General features: G+C 44.7%; 1 protein-coding gene across 1 annotated transcript in view; it reads right to left on the bottom strand.

The window, feature by feature from the left end:
- Positions 1-3,665: 3,665 nt before the first annotated feature.
- Positions 3,666-23,442, bottom strand: part of NARF (nuclear prelamin A recognition factor) — a 44,334-nt gene continuing 24,557 nt past the window's right edge. Inside the window, exons 9-11 of the mRNA XM_088468881.1 lie at positions 10,229-10,363; positions 5,820-5,977; positions 3,666-5,434 (exon numbers count right to left, since the gene is read on the bottom strand). Coding sequence (XP_088325007.1) covers positions 5,193-5,434; positions 5,820-5,977; positions 10,229-10,363 — 535 coding nt within the window. The 3' untranslated portion in view covers positions 3,666-5,192. The remainder of the gene's footprint in view (positions 5,435-5,819; positions 5,978-10,228; positions 10,364-23,442) is intronic.

Genomic DNA, 23,442 nt, shown 5'->3' on the forward strand with positions numbered 1-23,442 from the left:
AATCCAATTAGCCGCGATGATCTCACCGGCGTGAGTCATTGCGGCAATAGCCGCACTTTACGGCAGCCGCGAAGGGTGCGAGATGCCGGTCAGTTGCCGGCATTTTAAACGCTGTTGCAATGGCAACTCGCACCCTTCGCGGCTAATTGGATTGACCCCATAGCTACTTGCTCTGGAGTGTTCAACAAGAAAACAGATCAGTAGTACAGTTTCATGTTTGACATCAGGGTGGTGCTACCGGCGTAACCTTGGTGGTTGCTAGGTGTGCCAATGGATAGGAGGCTCCAAAGCACTGAATGAGTGGCATAAAGTCTCTCATCGTGGGCAGGATGTCTCAAGCATGGCATTTTGCATGCGATGCATCCTGACACTCATCGCATGTATGCTGGTGTTAATAATGCCGGTATGCATGAATTAAATTGCAAAGGACATGGCGTTACAGATTGCCTCCAAGATGTAGAAAGCTTTTCTTTCTGGAGCTTGGTGCATATCAGAAAAGTGCCCATACCCCCGAAAACTGCATTTTCAGGGGGTTTGACCGCATTATTGATGATAGTGGCATTTGCTGACATGAAGAAGTTGCCGCCCCCTCCCCCTGCCATCCGAGGAAAGCAGTGGGAACACAACTCCAGGGCATATCAGAGCTGGCCCTGTGTGACACAATGAATAAATCACTGCCAGAAGGTATCAGCTAGCTGCTGCCGGCACCTCATTTCCCTATCTACCAAGTTATTCACATTGTGGTGAACTAACCACCAAATGTTACAGGCATGCTTTACAACAGCAACCAGAGATTAACCTGTGGAAGCTGGTTTATAGCAACAGTACAAATAATGAAGTTTTTTATTATAAATAAAAGCTGACCACAAGAGGTCCACTATGCAAAAGCCACAAGAATGCAGCACTGTATGGTGTACTAGACACCATTTTTCTCCCTCTTACACTGGCCACCTGATTGTGGGCCTACTTTATATAGTAGCCAACAGAAGTGGGTCAGTTTTGTAGAGCTGCCCCTAGAATTAGTTGCGATTTGTTTACTCACCACCAGACTGTATTCAGTACTTTACTTTAAGAATGAGGTGTGGATCAGGCAGGTTGTACAGGACCTCAAGATGTCCAGTGGCACCCTGCCCACTTAGCTAATTATAATAATAATAATTTTATTTATATAGCGCTTTTCTCCCATAGGACTCAAAGTCGCTTTACAGACATCAGAAAACATGGTACATTGTACAAGGATTTGGTGTTGCAAAAAAAATAGAAAACCACACCGAGATAATTAAAATCAACCAAAACCTAGAGAGCACAATAAGCATACTGTATTGCGGGGTTGGTGCAGACATTTTGGGAAATAACTTACATGGGTTATATATTCCACCAACAAAGGTACCACATGAGGCAGCCGTCTTGGGCGCACTACGTAGGATTACCCTGGGAAGAATAGGTTACGCCTAGAAGAGATGACAAAATGGGTGGTTGCAAAATCCTGACGCTAGGAGTAAGGTCCCACCATAATAGTCAGGTCCATGTATTTTTCATCCCATCCACGAGTGTACCAGGTGAGGCAGCCATGGTGGGCGCACTATGAAGCTGGCACTGTGGATGATAAACCATACAAGGACCCAAGGCATATATGGGAAAACTGACACGTGTGGCAGTATGATATACCCTTTCTGAATAGATCCACAAGAAGTACATCCTGCTCATGGAGGATGAACTTTAGTGGATGTATAGCACACCAGTATATCATACAGTGGATGTATAGAACAACAGTGCAGCGTACAGTGGATGTATAGCAGACTAGTATATCATACAGTAGGGTGGAAGTACATTTTACAAAACAGGGAATAGTAAATATAGCAAACAGTGCTGCAGTTCGGGCGTGAGATTTCTGGGTGACTGAAATATTTGAAATATGAAATGCACTGAATGAATAGATCCACGTGTCTGTTCATCCTGCCCAAGAAAGAACCATCTGAGGCAGCCATCTGGGGCGCACTGCGTAGGTTACATCTGGCAGGGTGTGCAAGTAGTGGAAGTATAACGTCCAGGTGGAGAAAAAATGGTGACCGTATTTTAAGTTAAAACCATGCTAAACTTAATCAGAAATTAAAAAATGATAGCGTGATCTGCAAAAAGCCACAGCGTATACTTTGCTGGATGCGACAAGACCACACACTCAAGCGGTTTGTGGAGTTCGATTTGGCTGCAGAATGAGACAGCAGCCGAACCCAGTCTCAGGGGAGTGTAAATGAAGGTGGAATGGCAGCATTCCTGTGTGTTCGTGAAATTGTTTAAATTTAGGTTAGAGAGTAGTCAATAGTCCAAATCCAGTTCGAACTCCGGCTCTAACTCCATGCTTCAGATGGCATGCTTAAAATGCAGGCTAAGGTGGCAGGCCAAGCCTGTGTGCAGGCTTTAAAATGAGTTCCCTTTTGCAGGAGAGGCTAGGTCACCTGGTATAGTGGGAGGAAATGTTTGAGCAGTTTGTTCAACAAGCTAATTAATGATGGGGGAAGATGCAGCCTCACAGTTGGAAAGCAAACTTTCAAAACAGGCTATTCTTTCAGTGAAAGGCATCAGATATGGAAGATGGCATTAATTTACCTGGAAAGAGATAAATGTAATAAGACACAGCCAAGCCAGGGGTGTAGAGTAAAACTAGCCATACACTGAACTATATGCGTGCACAGCAGATGGTGAAATTAATGTTGTGAACAATTTATAATTCCGTGTATGGACCTGACTGATAATTGTTTACAGCTATTTATGTTGGTTATCTAACCTGTCCGATCCTCCCAACTGTCTTTCAGCAGACTCCAGACAGTGAATAGAGATAGTCACTATACAACGTGCAGAGTTTGGGGGAGCTGTGATTATCATGGCAGTCTCTCCTCCCCTCATCGGCTCAGCTTAACAGAGAGCAAGGATACTGTCATTTAGCCTGAGTTGAAAGATAGCGTTTCTCAGCTTCAGCTCCCAGTACACACAAACAGGTTACATTGTGAGAATTTCCTTAGTAACTGGATAGAAATTATTCCAAATCTCCCACAAAGGCCAAAATCCCTCAAAAAGACACTTTCAGAACATGACTGCTGCTGTGTATTTAGGGACCAGTGTCAAGAAACCTTATTAAGAGTATCTGTCGGAGATGATCCATTTTGTGGGTTAAACATAATAGGAATGCAGCCTATTCATTCACTAGGCATCAGTGACTCCAAAATCTACTGGCCCAGCCCACAAAATGTCTGCCTCCACCGTGTTTAAGTGATCTGTACTCTTTCGGATGCAGTACATATAATTTATATACAAAGACTTAAATTCACATTTAAAAGGCATCTTTTATGTAATTCCAAGCAAATGGTTTACCAGATTGTCTTGCTCTTTTGGCCATGTGGTAGCAATGCTCTGATTGTTCAGTTTACCCAAGCAGGATAAGCTATGTGGCAGCTTTTGCACATCTTTGAAGATTATTAATATCCTTAAAAACAAGGTTTTCCTGTTTGAATAACTCATATGCACTAAAAATGTTATGTAACAAAATAAAAATAATAAATCAAATTTTTATCTAGAGTATATTTACATCATACAACAAACTAAATTATTGAAGGCTTCCCTATTGTATAAACACAGACAAAGAAATCAATATACACAGAGAACAGATAGAAAGTATGTATGGAAAACAGTCATGTAGACAATTTAATGTGAAACAGCAACAAATAAGACAAATACCCCAAAATATTTACAATTTGCTACAACTACTTTGTTATGGGATTTATGAACTTTTTTCAGCATATAATAAAGACAAATCATTTGTGGACAAAAAGATCTGTCATTAATGGCAATGGACAGTTTCTACCGTGACAGGAAAGGAGGTCATGAAATCTAAAAACAATTTATGGAATACCAACTAAAATAAACATTTTGATAAACAATTTATCTTTTTGCCACATAAAAGTCTTTATTACAGAAAATATTAATAAATCGGTGATCTAGCCACATGCCATCCTTCTGATTTAATATTGTATCATGTATAATCAAATGTGACATAAGACTAGTCCTAGGAATTATGGTATTTTCCTATACTAACCTGTCTCATTAGCAAGAACAAATACTGCTTTGTACAATATGGTTCTGTTTGTGAATTTTGCAAAATATAAATGGAGTAAAACTGCACTGATGCATGAAAATGGATGCAATTTAAATAAGATGGAAAGAAAAAAAGACTGGTAATCTGAGATATAGTGAATGGTTTCTATCCAAAATTCCTTTAATGCTACATATAAACAGTGCCAATACTTTAGCTGGCAAGGTTGAGAAGATCAAATACAATGTAGAGTGGCTGCACATTTCTGTTTTCCTCCACCAAGTAACAGCCCATTGTACCACAGAAATGCTGTTTGAGTCACCTACATACAGTAGTGGCAGCCATTTTGTGAGCTGAACAAACATTAAGCCTGTTATTTCTTTAGGAACTAGTTACATCACTGTGCCTCATGCCTCAAGATGTCACTAGCTCCTAGTAAATGAATAGAGTGGGTTGTCTCAAACACAAAATGGCTGTCTGCATTGTGCAAAGGCAACAAGCTTATTATGAGATTCGCTCTGGAAGCAAAGTGCTGATGCCTCTTTGGACAGTTTCATGGCAGCAGAAGACGTTTAACAAGGTGCGACAAGATAAATAACTCTTTGGCAGCCAGAGCTAGCACCACTACAGGGGTAACTGGGTTGCCCTGCCAAGGTTGTTGAAAGGGCTGTTTTAAGCAGCAATGAAATGAAAAGAAGGCAATAGAAATAAAATACAGAACTGCATTCTGGGACGGAACGGGCCAAGAGGCATGCACCACAGAGTTAACCCTTTTTCACCATAAGGTCGATCCAGCAGCGTGGAGTTAAGCGTTTAATATTTATATCTGACATGTCGGCCCCATAACACATATTACATCAAGCACACAAACACAAAATTGCACCTCTGCTTTTCGGCATTTTCCACTTGAAATAAATCTGTAACAAGTTTATTCTACCCATGGTTTTGATTTCTCCACAGCAGCATTGTGAGATGTTTAGTATGTAAAGTTGTCCATTTTGTCCCCTCCTTTGTGAGGCAATAGACATACTACCACTGGCAGCAGTCATCTGTATATTGCATAGGACAGTACAAGTGTGGGACTTCAGTCCATGCCTACGCGATGTCACCATTTCATATCCACTCGTGCAGCATTCAGGGAAGTGGGTACGAATTTGGTGTGTAGAGTCTCCCTTGATTTCAGGGACTCGGCACCTTCAAGCCAGCTGGCATATAACTCTTGTATGTGTGGGTTACTCTCTGGGTTCTGTACTGGCACTAGCGTGTATAAGGCCTCCATCTCTTGCAGCTGGGCCCGTTCTGGTTTTCCGTCAGCTGTCTGTGCCTGGCCTTTTCCATTCAAACACCCTAACAAGAAGAAATAAGAAAGAAAAGCAGAATTATAAATAATAATAATAATAAATAAAACCCTATCTGCATGATTACAACCTCATGTCAATTATACATTCAGGCATACTTGCTCTACCAAATCCCATTTGCATACTAATTGTGAATACTAATTGCAGGTCTGTCATATAAAGTGACTACATTTTTTAAAGTTTGCTTTACTTTTCCCCAGTGTTCACACAACAAAATTAAAGTTTATTTCGCACAATACATTTAATTTACTTTTCAAAGAAAGCTAATTACATCTCTCCACCCCTTTATCACATAGAAGAGCTTATGTTTACCAAACAATCTAAAATTCTTTGAGGCTTTTGCAGGGTGCCAAAAACTATTTTGTAGAACGTACCCCCTGGGCAAGCTAAAACTTCCACAAAGTGATAGTGAAATTTCCCCTTGCGTAGTTTGAGCACCATGTTCTGTATATTCCGAAATCCGTATGCAGCAGCAAATCTCAGGACAGTTTCTCCATCCTTTTCTAAGCATACCTCTTGGAAGTCTTTGTTCCTGAATATAACAAAATAAAAACATTTGTCACTTAAGTTCTTATGATATAGCAGGCTGCGATACAACCCCACTCGCCAAATAAAAATGATGGATAAATATACAAAAAGAAAAGGAAGGGCACAGATATACAGTAAATAAGCTTAATTGAATAATTTGTCCATAACAGGTGTTAGATTGCTATTAGTGTGCCAGTTCTACACACCTATAATAATATAAGAACATTGTGTCTGTCAGTTTGTTCCAAGTTGGCACAAAAACTACAGAAACAATTTTTTATGAAAAGTGCATCATTTTGTAGTGGACACTCCTAAAAATAACCTGCACTTGTTTCATCTCCATCTGTCAAGTTAAAGCTAAGCAATAACAAAAACAAAATGTACATAATCAATGCAAGAAATAGGTGTGGCACCATGTGTGCGGCCAGTAAGGGTGGGGGGAGAGGCGGTCACTTGAATAGGATAGGCTACATAGCAGTCTGTGCACAGGGCACACAGTGACATTGGTGTGAGTGGTGGGTGAATAGGATAGGCTACATAGCAGTCTGTGCACAGGGCACACAGTGACAGTGGTGTGAGTGGTGGGTGAATAGGATAGGCTACATAGCAGTCTGTGCACAGGGCACACAGTGACATTGGTGTGAGTGGTGGGTGAATAGGATAGGCTACATAGCAGTCTGTGCACAGGGCACACAGTGACATTGGTGTGAGTGGTGGGTGAATAGGATAGGCTACATAGCAGTCTGTGCACAGGGCACACAGTGACATTGGTGTGAGTGGTGGGTGAATAGGATAGGCTACATAGCAGTCTGTGCACAGGGCACACAGTGACAGTGGTGTGAGTGGTGGGTGAATAGGATAGGCTACATAGCAGTCTGTGCACAGGGCACACAGTGACATTGGTGTGAGTGGTGGGTGAATAGGATAGGCTACATAGCAGTCTGTGCACAGGGCACACAGTGACATTGGTGTGAGTGGTGGGTGACTAGGATAGGCTACATAGCAGTCTGTGCACAGGGCACACAGTGACATTGGTGTGAGTGGTGGGTGAATAGGATAGGCTACATAGCAGTCTGTGCACAGGGCACACAGTGACATTGGTGTGAGTGGTGGGTGAATAGGATAGGCTACATAGCAGTCTGTGCACAGGGCACACAGTGACATTGGTGTGAGTGGTGGATGAATAGGATAGGCTACATAGCAGTCTGTGCACAGGGCACACAGTGACATTGGTGTGAGTGGTGGGTGAATAGGATAGGCTACATAGCAGTCTGTGCACAGGGCACACAGTGACATTGGTGTGAGTGGTGGGTGAATAGGATAGGCTACATAGCAGTCTGCACAGGGCACACAGTGACATTGGTTTGAGTGGTGGGTGAATAGGATAGGCTACATAGCAGTTTGTGCACAGGGCACACAGTGACATTGGTGTGAGTGGTGGGTGAATAGGATAGGCTACATAGCAGTCTGTGCACAGGGCACACAGTGACATTGGTTTGAGTGGTGGGTGAATAGGATAGGCTACATAGCAGTTTGTGCACAGGGCACACAGTGACATTGGTGTGAGTGGTGGGTGAATAGGATAGGCTACATAGCAGTCTGCACAGGGCACACAGTGACATTGGTTTGAGTGGTGGGTGAATAGGATAGGCTACATAGCAGTCTGCGCACAGGGCACACAGTGACAGTGGTGTGAGTGGTGGGTGAATAGGATAGGCTACATAGCAGTCTGCACAGGGCACACAGTGACATTGGTTTGAGTGGTGGGTGAATAGGATAGGCTACATAGCTGTCTGTGCACAGGGCACACAGTGACATTGGTGTGAGTGGTGGGTGAATAGGATAGGCTATATAGCTGTCTGTGCACAGGGCACACAGTGACATTGGTGTGAGTGGTGGGTGAATAGGATAGGCTACATAGCAGTCTGTGCACAGGGCACACAGTGACGTTGGTGTGAGTGGTGGGTGAAGGCGCTGCTGCTACCAGTCCGTATAGCGCTGCTGGACATGTGGGGCACTCCTGCGACAGGGCCCCTATGGAAAGCAATACAACTAGATCACCTCAAGTACAAAGAGTGTTGGCAGAAACGATTTCCTTGTGGGCAAAGCCGCAGGCAACAGCTAGTATAGTATATTTCAGAAAGCTTTGTTGTTTATTCCCTAGTTGCCATCTACCAAATATAAAGCAAATAATATTGTACTTATCTTTTAAAAACTTGATCAAAGGCTGATCTATAAGTGCGACCAGATCAGAAAGTAACTACCAGAATTAAGTATATGCCTAGAGATATTGGATACTGGCCCTGATTCAGAGCCGGACGCTCTGAAAGAGAGCTCGCTCTGAATCAGGGTTTTTTTTTGTTGTTGTGCGGCCCCATGGCCGCTCGCATAGCTGTGGGTGACCACCCACAGCTATAGCGAGCTGCCAGGTTGATGGTTGCGATGGTCAAGACCATCGGGCTTGCGACGAGACCCTTGCGTGATGTCAGTGGGGCCGCCCCCATGAGAACGCCTCCGTTTGGGCAGCCACCCCCCCGGCCCGCCCACCAAAGGGGGCGAGCTGTCACTCAACATCGACAGCTCGCCCCCTTTGGTGCGAGACCAGGAGCGACGGATTGCCCGTGGCTATCCGGGTCTCGCGCACGCGCTGTGGGCCACCATCGAACCGGTTGCGAGCGCTCAGCGCTTGCGACCGGGTCTGAATCAGGCCCACTGTGCGGTCTTGGCACTGACACACTTTTGGATCTGGTCGCATTTATCAGATAAGTATTTGATCAAGTTTTCATAAGATGCGTCCAATGCTGTATATTTGATGCTTGTATGATATGAGGAACAATTAGTACTCCCTTGTTTCATGTAATTTCAATCTCTATAGTTTTAACTTTGTGAGAAGGGAGACGAGTGGAGGGATTTTTTTTTATTTGCACACAATGGGGTAACTGATCCTTCAAGGGGTTAGGAGGAAGGTTGAGAAAGCCTTTGTTCAGTCACAATAGGAACACAACCAGGATGGATTATCAGGAAACTACAGTGTCACCTATATTTGGCTCTATAACACTACCCGCTTACAAGCCGTGACTGGACATATTAGGCTTGATTCAGTGTTGCACACAAGTCAGCCGCAAGTGTGGCCGCTGTTGGATTCATCTATGGGGCCACAATGCCCTTATCTATTCACTTGGGAAAGTAGCCCTCATCACTTGCCAAAGTCCAAGTGTGCAAGAGATCCACCTGAAATCAGATGGATCTCTGTGTACAGTCAACTCATCATGGACTGCAATTCCGCCTACATGCCCACAAACTGCCTCCGGGACACTTAGCCTACGTGCAAATGCCCAGTTGCCACCGAGTTACACCCATTCAGCTGCAATTACAGTGTTTTGTAGAACTCTAAGGGGAGATGCAACGAGCCTTGGAGAGAGATAAAGTACCAACCAATCAGCTCCTGTCATTTTAGGCTGTGTTTGAAAAATGACAGCTAGGAGCTGATTGGTTGGTACTTTCTCTCTCTCTCCAAGGCTTGATACATCTAGTCCTAAATTACAGTTGCATATGATCGGCTTGGACGCATGCATAGTGCTAAATATCGCAAGATCAATCTGCAAAGTGGACTTGTGTGCAACTCTGAAGCAGACTCATAGTGCATTTATACATGCATAGCATAGGCCTTCTTTAGTAAATCAATAGTACATTTTCTTTTATGAAGACAATGGGCCTGATTCACTATGGAACTCAACTGCGAATGCAATAGCATTTACGCACACAGTTCAACTGCGATAGTATGCTAATTCATTTCCATCGCAATGTCGCTGCTGCAATACATAAGGACGCCAACCTTACCTTACACACATCCGTAATGTTTAGCAAGACTGCGAAACGATCGGTACAATCGAGTACCATCCCAGCCTCACGCACAGTTGCACAAGCTCTGACTTTACTCAGAAATTGCTAACTTCCACGCACGCTATCAGGCCTCAGGCTGAGTATGGCATCGCAGTTGATAATTTATGCACTCCCCTGCATCGGTGCTTAAACGCACTGGCATGCCTGAGCTCGCCTGACCACCTCCCCATCACCACCCACAAATGGCACTTCCTGTCATTCACTCTGCGATGGGTCTGCGTAGTCACTGCGATCGCAGTTCCGATCACAATGGCTAGTTCACGCACTGTGATGCATACATGTGCAGTACGCAACAAATGGCCGATTGTGTGCGTATTAGCAACTGAACCAGGCCCATTGTTTGACTACTTACTTTAGTGTTTTGTATGTGATCTCCTGTACATCCATACCAAACAGTGCCTTAGCTGCATGACGGAACACATGTGCTAAATACCCGTCAGAACTGGTGCCTTCGTGGCGGAAAAATTCACAAGTTGTTCCTCCAAAGCTGTAGAAGAAAACAAAATATATGTTAGCTCAGGATTAGAGGAGGGACTGCAGATCACACTATGAAGTAGTCTACCCCCTGACCGCTGGTCACACTGTAATAAAGTTATTCAGCTGATTAACACAAGGGAGAGGAAATCAAAACAGTTTGGAGAAATAACCAGTAATTGTGCTGCAATCTGTCTGGAACAAAGAATTAAGTTTTTAAAAAGGGAAGGACCAGAAAAATAAAATTTCCCAGGGTTGGTGGGCCCATCATCGGTGACCCTCTCAGCCATGCATTTAGTGGTGGTGACCTGGCCATCAGGAGCAGAAATGGTGTGTGAGGAGACAGACTTCTGTCGATTAGAACAGACAGAGAGTTGTGGTCTATAAGATGTGTAATGAGGGCAGCTACAACAGTGACTGACTAATACCGTCTGATTTTTTTCAGGCTATTAGCAAACAAAAAACTTTCTTCAATGGAAATCATTTCATGCTTCTCAGTTAACAAAGCAATAGTGTATGACCCTGTGAGTTAAAGTGAGGCCTCTCATTTTCTTCTTACCATATATGATATTTTTCAACAGCTCAGTATTGGTTATACATTTCCTCAGGCAGCCATTTTGTGGACCACCCCTAGGTGTCCCGTCTGAGGTAGTAACGCAGTGCAGGTAGTAAAGAAAGGCATGTTTGTTCCGCAGGACATTTTAGTCTGATATTTAGCACTACTGATGTAGAGAGCCTAGGAGCATTTAGCTTACATAAACATTCCTAAGAGTCTGACATACCAAACACCGACAATGGAGGATTATATTTCTCAAAGTGAACAGCATGTGACACTTGCAGCGTGACTTAAACATAGGTTATTTATTGCACGGCTTGGGTGACAACTTAAAGTGTGTTTCTTTATGTGGTAACTGGTATTGGAAAGGTTACCATTCTTGTTACTGCAAGGAGGAGGGACAGCACTAGCAGTTTTGAGAGTGTAACATAGAGGCAACATATTTTAGTAGTCAGGTGCCAGGACATAAATACAATCACATATTTAAAAAGCGCACAGTTGTAAATCATATGGCTTACAAACAGGAGGGAATGGGCAGGGTGCCATCTGGCCCCCGAACCCCGCACCATTACTATTTTACTGTTCAAGGACACGCTGTGGGAGGTCCCCTGCGCAGCTTGTCACATCTTGAGGGGATACTCTTTTCCAAAAGCTTTTGAAAAAAAATATTCACTTGAAACGCGTCAAGAGGACGCAAGGGACCACTGCAGGGATCTTGGTGATCGCCCTATTCACAATCTGTCAGGACGTTCAGAGGGACTTTTGTGAAACATCCTTTCCAAAGCACCTCATTATCATTCTGACAGGTTTTTTATATATCTTGAACTGCATGACCCTGCTGTGATTTCATGATATGCTTTTACAAAAACTTACATGAGTGCATCATGTAATTTACAATAAATGAGTTATTTGGACGTATCACAATAATTTCCTATCTTTTCTGTTCACATATTGATTTGGAGAAATTGTAAGAACATGCCATATATCATCCGGTGGTCCATCTGATGTTGAAAGACCTTATGAAAGTGCCCGATATACAACTAGCTCTAGTAAGAGAGCTCAGACAGGCCCAGGTACTGGGAGGGGACGTGGTCAATTTCGGGAGACATTGCTGCCCCTCAATCCCTCTCCCCCCCCCCCAAAAAAAAAACTTTCCAAAACCATGCAGCGCCACACGCTCAACACAGGGGAGCAGCAGTGGGGGAATCGCCCTCACCTGTAACCTCTTCTCTGCCCACTCCTGCTGGCTGTTTGCTCTGACACTGCCCAATGTAATTCTGCAGCTGCTACACAGGCGCGGCCAGTGGGGGAGGTTGCTGACCCAGGCCCTTCCAACTAGCCCAGGTAAGTAGTGCCCGCACCCCCACCCCCTCTCGGCACCTCCGTCTGCATCTTATCTATCTTGAATGGGGTCTAAGAAACACCTTTCTATTTCTGTTTTGAATTGTCAGATATACTACACTATATGTTGTGTTTTTTTCATATGTAATATCTTTTAAATATATGCTATCAGGGTAAGTGGCCAAAAGTGGGTGCTGTGAGATGGGACAGTGAAGGGGAGGGGAGTGAAGGTGGCCTGGGGGGGGAATCTGTGAGTGGGTCAGCGAGTGCTGTGAAGTCATTGTGTGCTGCGAGTGGCTCAGTCTTATATGGAAGGAACTGGCAGTGAGAGACAGCTATGGAGGGGGCAATAAAGGATATATGCAGGGAGGACAATATGGGGGGAAACCAATTACCCACGCCAAGAGACTCAAAGAGCGGGGTTTACCCTGCTCGCTAAACTGCAGAGGGGGACTTTTCCTTGCAGGTTCATGAGCAAGGAAAAAGTCATCAAAAAAAGGCATTAAAGGGGATTAACACGCAGGGAAAACCCATTGCTTCCACAGTATACGCCGAGTCAGTGGGTTACAGTGCGGGGAAAGTGCTATTGAATTGAATAGCATTTCCCTGCTCGGAGCGTGTAATTAGCCGGTTAATTGAATTCCCCCTATGAGATATGCAGAGGGGGCTGGTATAAAAGCCATGGCAGTTAGGAGCAGATTGGTTGGTACCTTATCTCCATTAACTTTATCTCCTAACAAAGCTTAATAAATAGACCCCTGTATCTGTATACGGAGTTCTACCATAACTTTTTTTCATGTCAAGTTCCTTTAAAATCTAAGCGAAATAGACTTGAAAAATATGCTACACTGCATGGCACTGCCCAGTTATGACAGGCATCTCGCTCCACATGGCGTATTGAGGCTAAGTGTATGAGAACACATCTGTATGTATTGACAAGGTCCCCAGAGAACAAACCAAATGTCTTATAATGATTCCTTTGGAAGAGCTGGTTTGTCCCCAGCAGATGTGAATTGGGAGAAAAGCAAAAAAAGATCAGGTAACTTTGCACTGCAGGTGGGGCAGATTTGAAATATGCAGAGAGATTAAAGCTGGGTACACACGAGGTCCACCACCAACCTGACAACTGGTAAGTGTATAAACACTTGCCAATTTGTCTGCCCGATGTGCCAAGCTTGACAGCTCATATGGGCGGGCATTTAAATCACCCACCCACTAGAGCTATCAATCACCGCCGAGTCCAGCAGCATTTGTACGGGCGATTGGCGGGTCGCCTGAACACACCAGCAGATGACCGATATATGTAAAAGTGTGCAGATCGGATATGTGAGAACAACGTTGTTCTCAGACATATCTGCTGTAAACACCCGGCGATGCACTACACATATATTGCCCGTTCAATGGAACGGGCGATATATCTATCAGTGTGTACCCAGCTTTAGATTTGGGAGGGGTGTGTCCAAACTGAAATCTAAATTGCAGTGTAAAAATAAAGCTGTGCAGTAATTGTGGGCTACATGCAAAAGCAGCCAGTATTTACCCTGCATGCAAAAACAATAAATGTATTTGCACCCCTTGCATTGCAACATGGTTTGTTCCAGATTCAGATTTCTCCCAACTCAGAATTAGCCCTTTCATGCAGATCTGCACAAGAAATGGTTTGCCTTCAACAGCTAAATAAGCCTTTGCATGACTGGATGACTGGAATTCCATCTGGCATTAATCAGCAGATTAACAGGAAGGTTCAAGCAGGTTGTGGGAATGTCTGTAAATCCTGCATTCCCTTATAGCCCGCACCCCCTACTCCTTAATAAACAATATGACCATAGGAAATTTAGATATTTAGGGGTTATTGCAACTCTAATATTAATAACATTTATACATTTCCAGAGCAATAGATTTTCTCTCTCCTTCCTGCAAGTCCTCACACAGTGAGCTCAATGCAGAGGTCAGCAGTATAACAGTGAAAAACGGAAACCTTAAGCCAGGTACACACTAGACAATATGTTGTCCTCATCGGGCAGTGTGTACCAGTTATGTCGCTGACTATGCGCGCTCCCGCGCGACATCGCCTGTCAGACCTGCAGGCAGGTCCATCGGGCGATATCATCAGTGGAGGCCATGCTGCCGAATGCATCATGGCCCCCTGCTGTCATTCCGTCGTTGCCGGCATTGGCAAGTGTTTACACACTTGGCAATGCTGGGACCCGCTGCAGACGATATCGTGCTGGGTACACATCGTTAAGTGTGTACCCAGCATTAGACCTTCCCTCACAGAGAAAAGATGCTAAACCCTCATGATCAGAGTTCCTCCCTTACAGTAATTGTCCAGCAATGTGTCCTGGATAAAGGAGGACAGCTTTGGGCATATCTAATATCTAGATATATTACAGTCAGGCTTTGGCAAGCTGTGTAAGTGTCCAATGCGGCACTGTGCCCTTAGGACCTCCCACCCCTTGCAGCTGCTGGATGCTCCTCTTGCAGGATTGTGAAGTGATGCAACAAGTGGAAGGAAAATTATGTTTTATACAGTTCAAAAAAGGTGTTTATATAGTTCAAAAAAGGTGGTTATATAAAAGACTGTAAAGTTGTTGTTTTTTTTTTTTAAACGGTATATAACCATTTTTTACAAAAATGTCCTTAAAGTTGCCGATTCTTTTTATATCCGAGCTATTTAACTTTTATTCAGAATATTTTTATAAACAAATCTGCATATTAGCCAGTTAAGATATTGTATTCTTTTGTAAGTCTAAAAGGGGTATGTCTCTAAGTATTAAAGATGATATTACACAAATGTGTAATTGTGGTGCTGTGTGATGAAACCACATTCTTCAAACAAAACACAACAAATTCATCAAAGCTCCAAACAAATCTTGTATTGTGTAGAACTAATTGTAATACAGATATATGCTGTTTGTGGGGAATGAAATTGTAACCAATGGTGGCGGGGCATATCTATGCAGAACTGATTATCCTTCAGAAAAAAACACAGGTGGAAATGTATTATAGCGGCATGGAATTTGCTGCTATACCTCTTCCTGCTTCACCTCTTTACTGAGGCGAAGCAGGAAGCAGTAACGCCACAGAGATACGTTTACATCTAGTTTGCTGAAGTTCGGGAACGATCCTTGCCAGACCCCACAGTGTATCAGCAGGTAGTGGGTATGCACGAGATCTCGTACGCATCAAGACAGCTCCCGTGCACAGCCCAGAGCCCAGCCGCCGCAGCCAGGGACAGTGCTATGCATGCGGCGGCAACAGCAGCTGTCGAAATCCATAGCTGCAGCCGTCGGAACAGTCAGTGCCACTGACCGTTCATACATTTACCTGCCCATCGGCATTCTATCTTGTAGATAGGAGTGATGATAATGACAGGGGCACATAGAGCCCGGTAATTTCAAACCCATCTTCACAGTAATACATGGGGGAGAAGTGGTATCAGCGCATACAACATGCACCGATAGCACTAAACCCCATAATGCCCCTTCATACATATCCTACAGAGAGTCCCAGAGTTAGCTTCTTTTAGGCAAATAGAGACAGGGATCTCCTTTGTCCACAGATATTATAATCTTCATCAAGCACTCACAACAAACATACAGTCAGGTGCATAAATATTGGGACATTTACAGAATTTTCATATTTTGGCCTCTATTCACCACCACAATGGCTTTGAAATGAAACAAACAAGATGTGCTTTAACTGCAGACTTTCAGATTTAATTTGAGGGTAATTACATCCAAATCAGGTGAACGGTTTAGGAATTACAACGGTTTCTATATGTGCCTCCAGTTTTTAAGGGGCCAAAAGTAATGGGACAAACTAAAGAATCCTAAATCTAACTTTCACTTTTTAATACTTTGTTGCAAATCCTTTGCAGGCAATTACAGCCTGAAGTCTGGAATGCATAGACATCACCAGACGCTGGGTTTCATCCCTGGTGATGCTGTGCCAGGCCTCTACTGCAAATGTGTTCAGTTCCTGCTTGTTCTTGGGGCATTTTCCCTTCAGTTTTGTCTTCATCAAGTGAAATGCATGCTCAATCGGATTCAGGTCAGGGGACTTGGCCATTGCATAACATTCCACTTTTTAGCCTTACAAAACTCTTTCTTTGCTTTTGCAGTATGCTTTGGGTCATTGTCCATCTGCACTGTGAAGCGCCGTCCAATGTGTTCTGAAGCATTTGACTGAATATGAGCATATAATATTGCCCGAAACACTTCAGAATTCATTCTGCTGCTTTTGTCAGCAGTCACATCATCAATAAATACTAGGGAACCAGTTCCATTGGCAGCCATACATACCCACGCCATGACACTAACACCACCATGCTTCACTGATGAGGTGGTATGTTTTCCTTTCCTTCTCCATACTCTTCTCTTCCCATCACTCTGGTACAAGTTGATCTTTGTCTCATCTGTCCATAGGACAGTTCCAGAACTGTAATGGCTTTTTTAGATGTTGTTTGGCAAACTCTAATCTGGTCTTCCTATTTTTGTGGCTCACCAATGGTTTACATCTTGTGGTGAACCCTCACTCTTGTGAAGTCTTCTCTTAATTGTTGACTGTGACACATATACACCTGCCTCCTGGAGAGTGTTCTTGATTTGGCCAACTGTTGTGAAGGGGTTTTTCTTCACCAGGGAAATAATTCTTCTGTCATCCACCACAGTTGTTTTCCATGGTCTTCCGGGTCTTTCGGTGTTGCTGAGCTCTCCGGTGCGTTCTTTCTTTTTAAGAATGTTCCAAACAGTTGATTTGGCCACACCTAATGTTTTTGCTATCTATCTGATGGGTTTGTTTGATTTTTCAGCCTAATGATGGCTTACTTCACTGATAGTGACAGCTCTTTGGATCTCATATTGAGAGTCGACAGCAACTGATTCCAAATGCAAATGTCACACCTAGAATCAACTCCAAACCTTTTACCTGCTTAATTGATAATGAAATAATGAGGGAATAGCCCACATCTGTCCATGAAATAGCTTTTGAGTTGATAGTCCCATTACTTTTGGCCCCTTAAAAAGTGGGAGGCACATATAGAAACTGTTTTAATTCCTACACCGTTCACCTGATTTGGATGTAATTACCCTCAAATTAAATCTGAAAGTCTGCAGTTAAAGCACATCTTGTTTGTTTAATTTCAAAGCCATTGTGGTGGTGAATAGAGGCCAAAATATGAAAATTCTGTCAACGTCCCAATATTTATGCACCTGACTGTGTATACGTATACATATACATACATATATATATATATATATATATATATATATATATATATATATATATATATATAATGTTAAAGAAAAATAGGGTACATCTTCTACATTTTTACTTGAGAAAAATAAAAAAAATAACAAAAATGAATTGAATAAAAATATTATACATCATTGGTTGGTATAGCCACACTTCCCATGTGCCTAAGCACAGAAAAGGTAGTACCCAAAAACAATAAAGCTGGGAACCCCAGAACCACTAGTACCTGTCTAACAGCAATCATCAGAAAAAATAACCTTGTCCATAACCTTGTGCCTAAAAAGACTACTCATCTATCTGGAAGAGCATATCTAGAGTTCTGCCACCCACTCCACACACGGTCATATAACAAGAGATATGGTAAGAACTTACCTTTGTTATCTCTGTTTCTACGAAGTCCATAGGGTCTACAGGGCTGACCTTGGGGTATAGCTGGATCTGGATCCACGGGCACCACGCAGTTAAAGCTTTTGCTGCTCCCAGGATGCACTTGGGTCCATCCTCCTCTATACCCCGCCCCCGAGCCACAGGCACCTCAGTTGGTAAGCAGCCAAGGCCGAAGGAGGAGACCAAACAGAGAGAAGGAAGACTGGAACACGCAAGAAACCATACTCACAGAAATGGGAGACGGAAACCCGGTGACCAGCCACACAGCCCATATGAAGCCAGGTGCGTCACGGCTGGTGCCCTGTGGACCCTACGGACTTCGTAGAAACAGAGATAACAAAGGTAAGTTCTTACCATATCTCTTGTTTTCTACTTCAGGGTCCATAGGAGGTCCACAGGGTTGACCTTGGGGATGTCCCAAAGCAGTTCAACTAAGGGCGGGACGCTCCTGGGCAGAAAGGAGAACCCGGTGCCCGAAGGATGCATCCTGAGAGACAAAGGTGTCAAACACATAGAACCTCAAAAACGTCTGAATGGAAGACCAGGTGGCCACCTTACATAGCTGAACAGCAGAGGCGCCACGTCTAGCAGCCCAAGAAGGACCCACAGAACGAGTGGAATAAGCCTTAACAGAGGCTGGAACAGGTAAACCCTCCTGTGCATAAGCCTCACAAATAACAGAACAAAGCCAACGGGCTAACGTTTGTTGAAAACCTGTGTTTTCCTGTGAAAACCAAAGAGGACAAACAATGAATCAGACTTCCTAACGGAAGCAGTCCGGTCCACATAAATTCTGAGAGCACGGACTACATCCAAGGAAGCCTCACCAGCGGAAAGATCAGGTGACTGAAAAGCTGGCACAACAAGTTCCTGATTGATGTGGAACTTCGAAACCACTTTAGGCAAAAACTCGGGACGATTGCGAAGCACCGCTCTGTCCTGGTGAAAAATCAGAAAAGGGGGACGACATGAAAGCGCCCCCAATTCTGACACCCTCCTGGCAGAAGCGATTGCCAGGAGAAAAACAGTTTTAAACGTTAACCACTTGAGTTCCACCGACTCAAGAGGCTCAAAAGGAGGACCCTGCTGGACCCGAAGAACCACCGCCAAGTCCCAAGGAGCCACAGGAGGCACAAAGGGAGGCTGGGTTTGGAAAACACCTTGGAAAAAAGTGTGAACATCTGGCAGAGTAGCAATCCTGCGTTGGAACCACACGGACAGCGCGGACACATGAGCCTTCAGGGAGGCAAGGCGTAAGCCTAGATATAAACCCGATTGAAGAAATTCCAAGATCCTAGAAACTTGTAACACCTGAGTATCATAGTTTCTGGACTCACACCACTGAAAGTAAGTGCGCCACACCCTGTGGTAAATCTGTGCGGAAGCAGGCTTGCGTGCCCTGAGCATGGTACTAATAACCGAACCTGAGAAGCCCCGAGACCTTGAGACGGCTGTCTCAAGAGCCATGCCGTCAAAGACAGCTCACCCAGATCTGGGTAAAGCAGGGCCCTTGAGACAACAGGTCCTGACGCTGAGGAAGAAGGTACGGAGCGTTGATGGAGAGGCTCCTCAGATCGGAGTGCCAAGGACGTCTGGGCCACGCCGGAGCCACCAGCACGAGCGTGCTGCCGTTCTGCTTGAATTTCCGCAGGACCCGAGGTAGCAGAGATATCGGAGGAAACAGATATGCCAGGTGAAACGTCCATTTCACCGACAGCGTGTCCACCAGCCTGCGGCTCTTGTCCTTGACCCGTACACGGGCAATTTGTGATTGTGGCGGGAGGCCATCAAGTCCAGCTCCAGCAGTCCCCATCTGTCCACGAGCAGATGAAACACCTCTGGGTGAAGCGACCATTCCCCGGGATGCATGTCGTGACGGCTGAGGAAGTCCGCATCCCAATTGAGGACTCCTGGGATGAAGACCACCGAGATTACTGGAATGTGGCCCAAGCAAGGATGCGAGACACCTCGGACATCGCAGCCCGACTGCGAGTTCCTCCCTGGTGGTTGATGTACGCCACCGTGGTGGCGTTGTCGGATTTCACTTGAACCACCCTTCCTTGAAGAGCGGTGCCGGACGACTGCAGGGCCCTGTACACAGCCCGCAGCTCCAGGATGTTGATGGGGAGAAGTGCTTCTTCTGCAGTCCAACGTCCCTGAAGTGACAACGAGCCTGTCACTGCCCCCCAACCCCGGAGACTGGGATCTGTTGTGAGCAGGACCCAGTCTGGGATCCAAAAGGGGCGCCCCTCGACCAGATGAGCTGTTTGAAGCCACCAAGCCAAAGACTGCCGAACCTCCGGGGACAACAGCAGCATCTGAGAGCGGATCCGGTGAGGTAACCCGTTCCATTCTGATAGAATCAGCCCCTGCAGGGGCCTGGAATGGAACTGGGCAAATTCCACCATGTCGAATGCCGACACCATGGACCCCAGAACTCTCATTGCTGAATGGACTGACAGGCGGCAACTGCTCAGGCAACTGTGTATCCGCAGTTGTAGGGAGGAGGCCTTTTCCGGAGTCAGGAAGATCCTCTGCTGACGAGAATCTAGCAGGGCTCCCAAATGAACCATCCGCTGTGATGGAATCAGGGAGGACTTTCTCCAATTTATCAACCACCCGTGCACTTGTAGACAAGCGATCGTCAGGTGGAGATGTTGAAGCAGTACCTCCGGAGAGCTCGCCAGCAAAAGGAGGTCGTCTAAATACGGCAGCAGCCATACATTCTGGCTCCGAAGATGTGCGGCCATGATCGCCATCACTTTGGTGAATACCCTTGGTGCCGTGGAGAGGCCAAAGGGTAGTGCCCGAAACTGGTAGTGATGCTGTAGGATAGCGAGCCTCAGATACCGCTGGTGCGAAGTTGCTATCGGAACATGGAGGTAGGCGTCCTGGATATCGAGGTAAGCCGCAGAGAGCTACCTATGCGGATGATTTCTAATAAATACGGAGGTGGCTATCTGGACACTACACAGGTGTAACAGCACGGCCAGTGAAGGCGTGTAGCCGCAGCAAGCTGAATGCTAGAAAGACCTCCAGTCTATCCCGGTAAAGAGGAGTTTATATAATTTTTTTGTTTTTTTATATATATAACCCTCTTTACACATTACATGGCCATGTGGTATATGAAATTGAGAGTATAACTCACCATAATTAAGAGGAACTCCCTGACTGTGTTTATTCCCTAAAGGCCTATGAAGGAGACTGTGATTTAAATACACTTGTTAACAGCAAAGTAAAATCCTGCTGAAGGGATTAAACAAATTGTCTTAAAAGGACTATATATTAATTAAGACCGTTGAGGGTCTAAAACAGCTTTCATATTTCCTCTACAATTAAGGATATGTTTGAAATCAAGACTGAGGATAGTCTGAAATAATATACTGCCTAGTACCTACATTGGCAGAAAAAAGGTGTATTATTATGTATTAGTTTTCAGGTGTTTTTGCTACAACTTTTTGAATTGAGACTGCTGACAGTCTAACAATATACTGCCTAGAGAAATCTAGGAAGCAACAGATTTATTCACTTTGTATCAATTTGATTTCTATTTTATTAATGCTACAAGTGTATCTATTTATTGAACAGTGGTTGCTCTGCTGCTGTAGAAATACTTACTACTGAAAGGTTAGGTGTATATCATAAAATCTTTTATGTTAAAGTATAGAGAGATTGTATGTCGTGGGCCCATTATTGTATGTTATGTTAAATGTGGATTATTGATTTTATTGTAGGCTGGTGTATATTTTATACGGTTGCAAATATTTATTTGTGTTTTTTAAAAGAGAATAGACTTTTTTGGAATAAATGGAGGTATATTAAATATATTAATACTATTCAGCTGAATCAGCGCTTTCTTTTTTCTATTTGTATATTTTTTTAAATATTTTTTTGTCTTAAACAGGGTGTTTGAGTAGACTTCCTATATAGAGAGCAGCAGTTTCAGTGCAATTGATAATAAGATCAGCGCCAAGTACCTTTATTTGTTTTCTCCCAAATGAACCATCCGCCGTGATGGAATCAGGGAGGACTTTCTCCAATTTATCAACCACCCGTGCACTTGTAGACAAGCGATCGTCAGGTGGAGATGTTGAAGCAGTACCTCCGGAGAGCTCGCCAGCAAAAGGAGGTCGTCTAAATACGGCAGCAGCCATACATTCTGGCTCCGAAGATGTGCGGCCATGATCGCCATCACTTTGGTGAATACCCTTGGTGTCGTGGAGAGGCCAAAGGGTAGCGCCCGAAACTGATAGTGATGCTGTAGGATAGCGAACCTCAGATACCGCTGGTGCGAAGTTGCTATCGGAACATGGAGGTAGGCGTCCTGGATATCAAGGGAGACCATGTAATCCCCAGGTTCCATCGACAGAATGATGGAACGCAACGTTTCCATCCTGAATTTGGGAACTCTGAGGAATTTGTTCAGAGATTTCAAATTGAGGATAGGGCGATGAGAACCATTTGGTTTCTGCACCAGAAACAGAGTAGAGTAGTAATCCATCCCTCGTTGTGATTGAGGAACGGGAACAATGACCCCTGCTTTCAGCAAGGACTCTATGGCATCCTGAATCTGCAAAGCTTTGGTTTTGTCCTGAGAAGGACTCTTGCAGAAAAACAGGTGGGGCGGTCTGTGCCGAAAAGACAGGGCATACCCCTGGGAGACCACTTCTCGAACCCAGGCATCCATAATGGTATTGTGCCAGCACTGGGCAAATTGAAGAAGTCGACCTCCCACTCTGGGGTCCCCCAGAGGGAGGCCCGTCCCATCAGGCAGAAGGTTTATCTTCCTGCTTGGAAGGTCTTGGTCGCCGACTGCCTTGGGAAGGACTGACCTTTGGCCTTACCCTGAACCCGAAAGGACCGAAAAGCGGAGCTCCTCACCTTAGCAGGTGCTGAAGCCGAAAGGAGGAAGGCTGACTTGGATTTAGCCAGAGTATCCACTATTTTGTCCAAGTCTGGACCAAATAGCAACTCCCCATTAAAAGCTAAGGCCTCCAGGCCCTTTCTAAAGTCTGCGACAGCTGTCCAGGACCGCAGCCACAAGGACCGACGAGCAGACACAGCTGCAGCCAAAACCCTAGAGGTCAGCAGGCTGGCATCTAACGATGCTTCCCCAATATAGGAAGCCGCATCTCTCATCTGTCCTATTAACGCTCTCTGGTTATCCGGAGCATCGTCTGGAAAAGTATCCTCTAAAGCGTTGGCCCAGCTCTCAACGGCTTTAGCCACCTATGGCCATGGACGGACGGGCCACTGCCCCAGAGAGAGAGTAGATAGATTTTAAACCAGCCTCCACTTTCCTGTCCGTGGGATCCTTCAGAGAAGAGACGGTAATGGCAAAGTAGCGCTTTTAATTAAGCGGGTGACATGGGAATCCACCGCAGGCGGGGTTTCCCATTTTCTGCAATAAGCCTCAGGAAAAGGATAGTTGGATGCCAACCATTTCTGTGGTTGGAATCTCTTACTGGGCGACTGCCAGGCCCCCGCCATATGATCCGTTAATTGGTCAGACAGGGGAAAAACATTCAAAGTTACCTTAGCCTTTTTAAAAT

The sequence above is a fragment of the Taudactylus pleione genome, unplaced genomic scaffold (assembly GCF_031769625.1).
Source record: "Taudactylus pleione unplaced genomic scaffold, aTauple2 ptg000012l, whole genome shotgun sequence".
In the NCBI taxonomy this organism is placed as follows: Eukaryota; Metazoa; Chordata; class Amphibia; order Anura; family Myobatrachidae; genus Taudactylus; species Taudactylus pleione.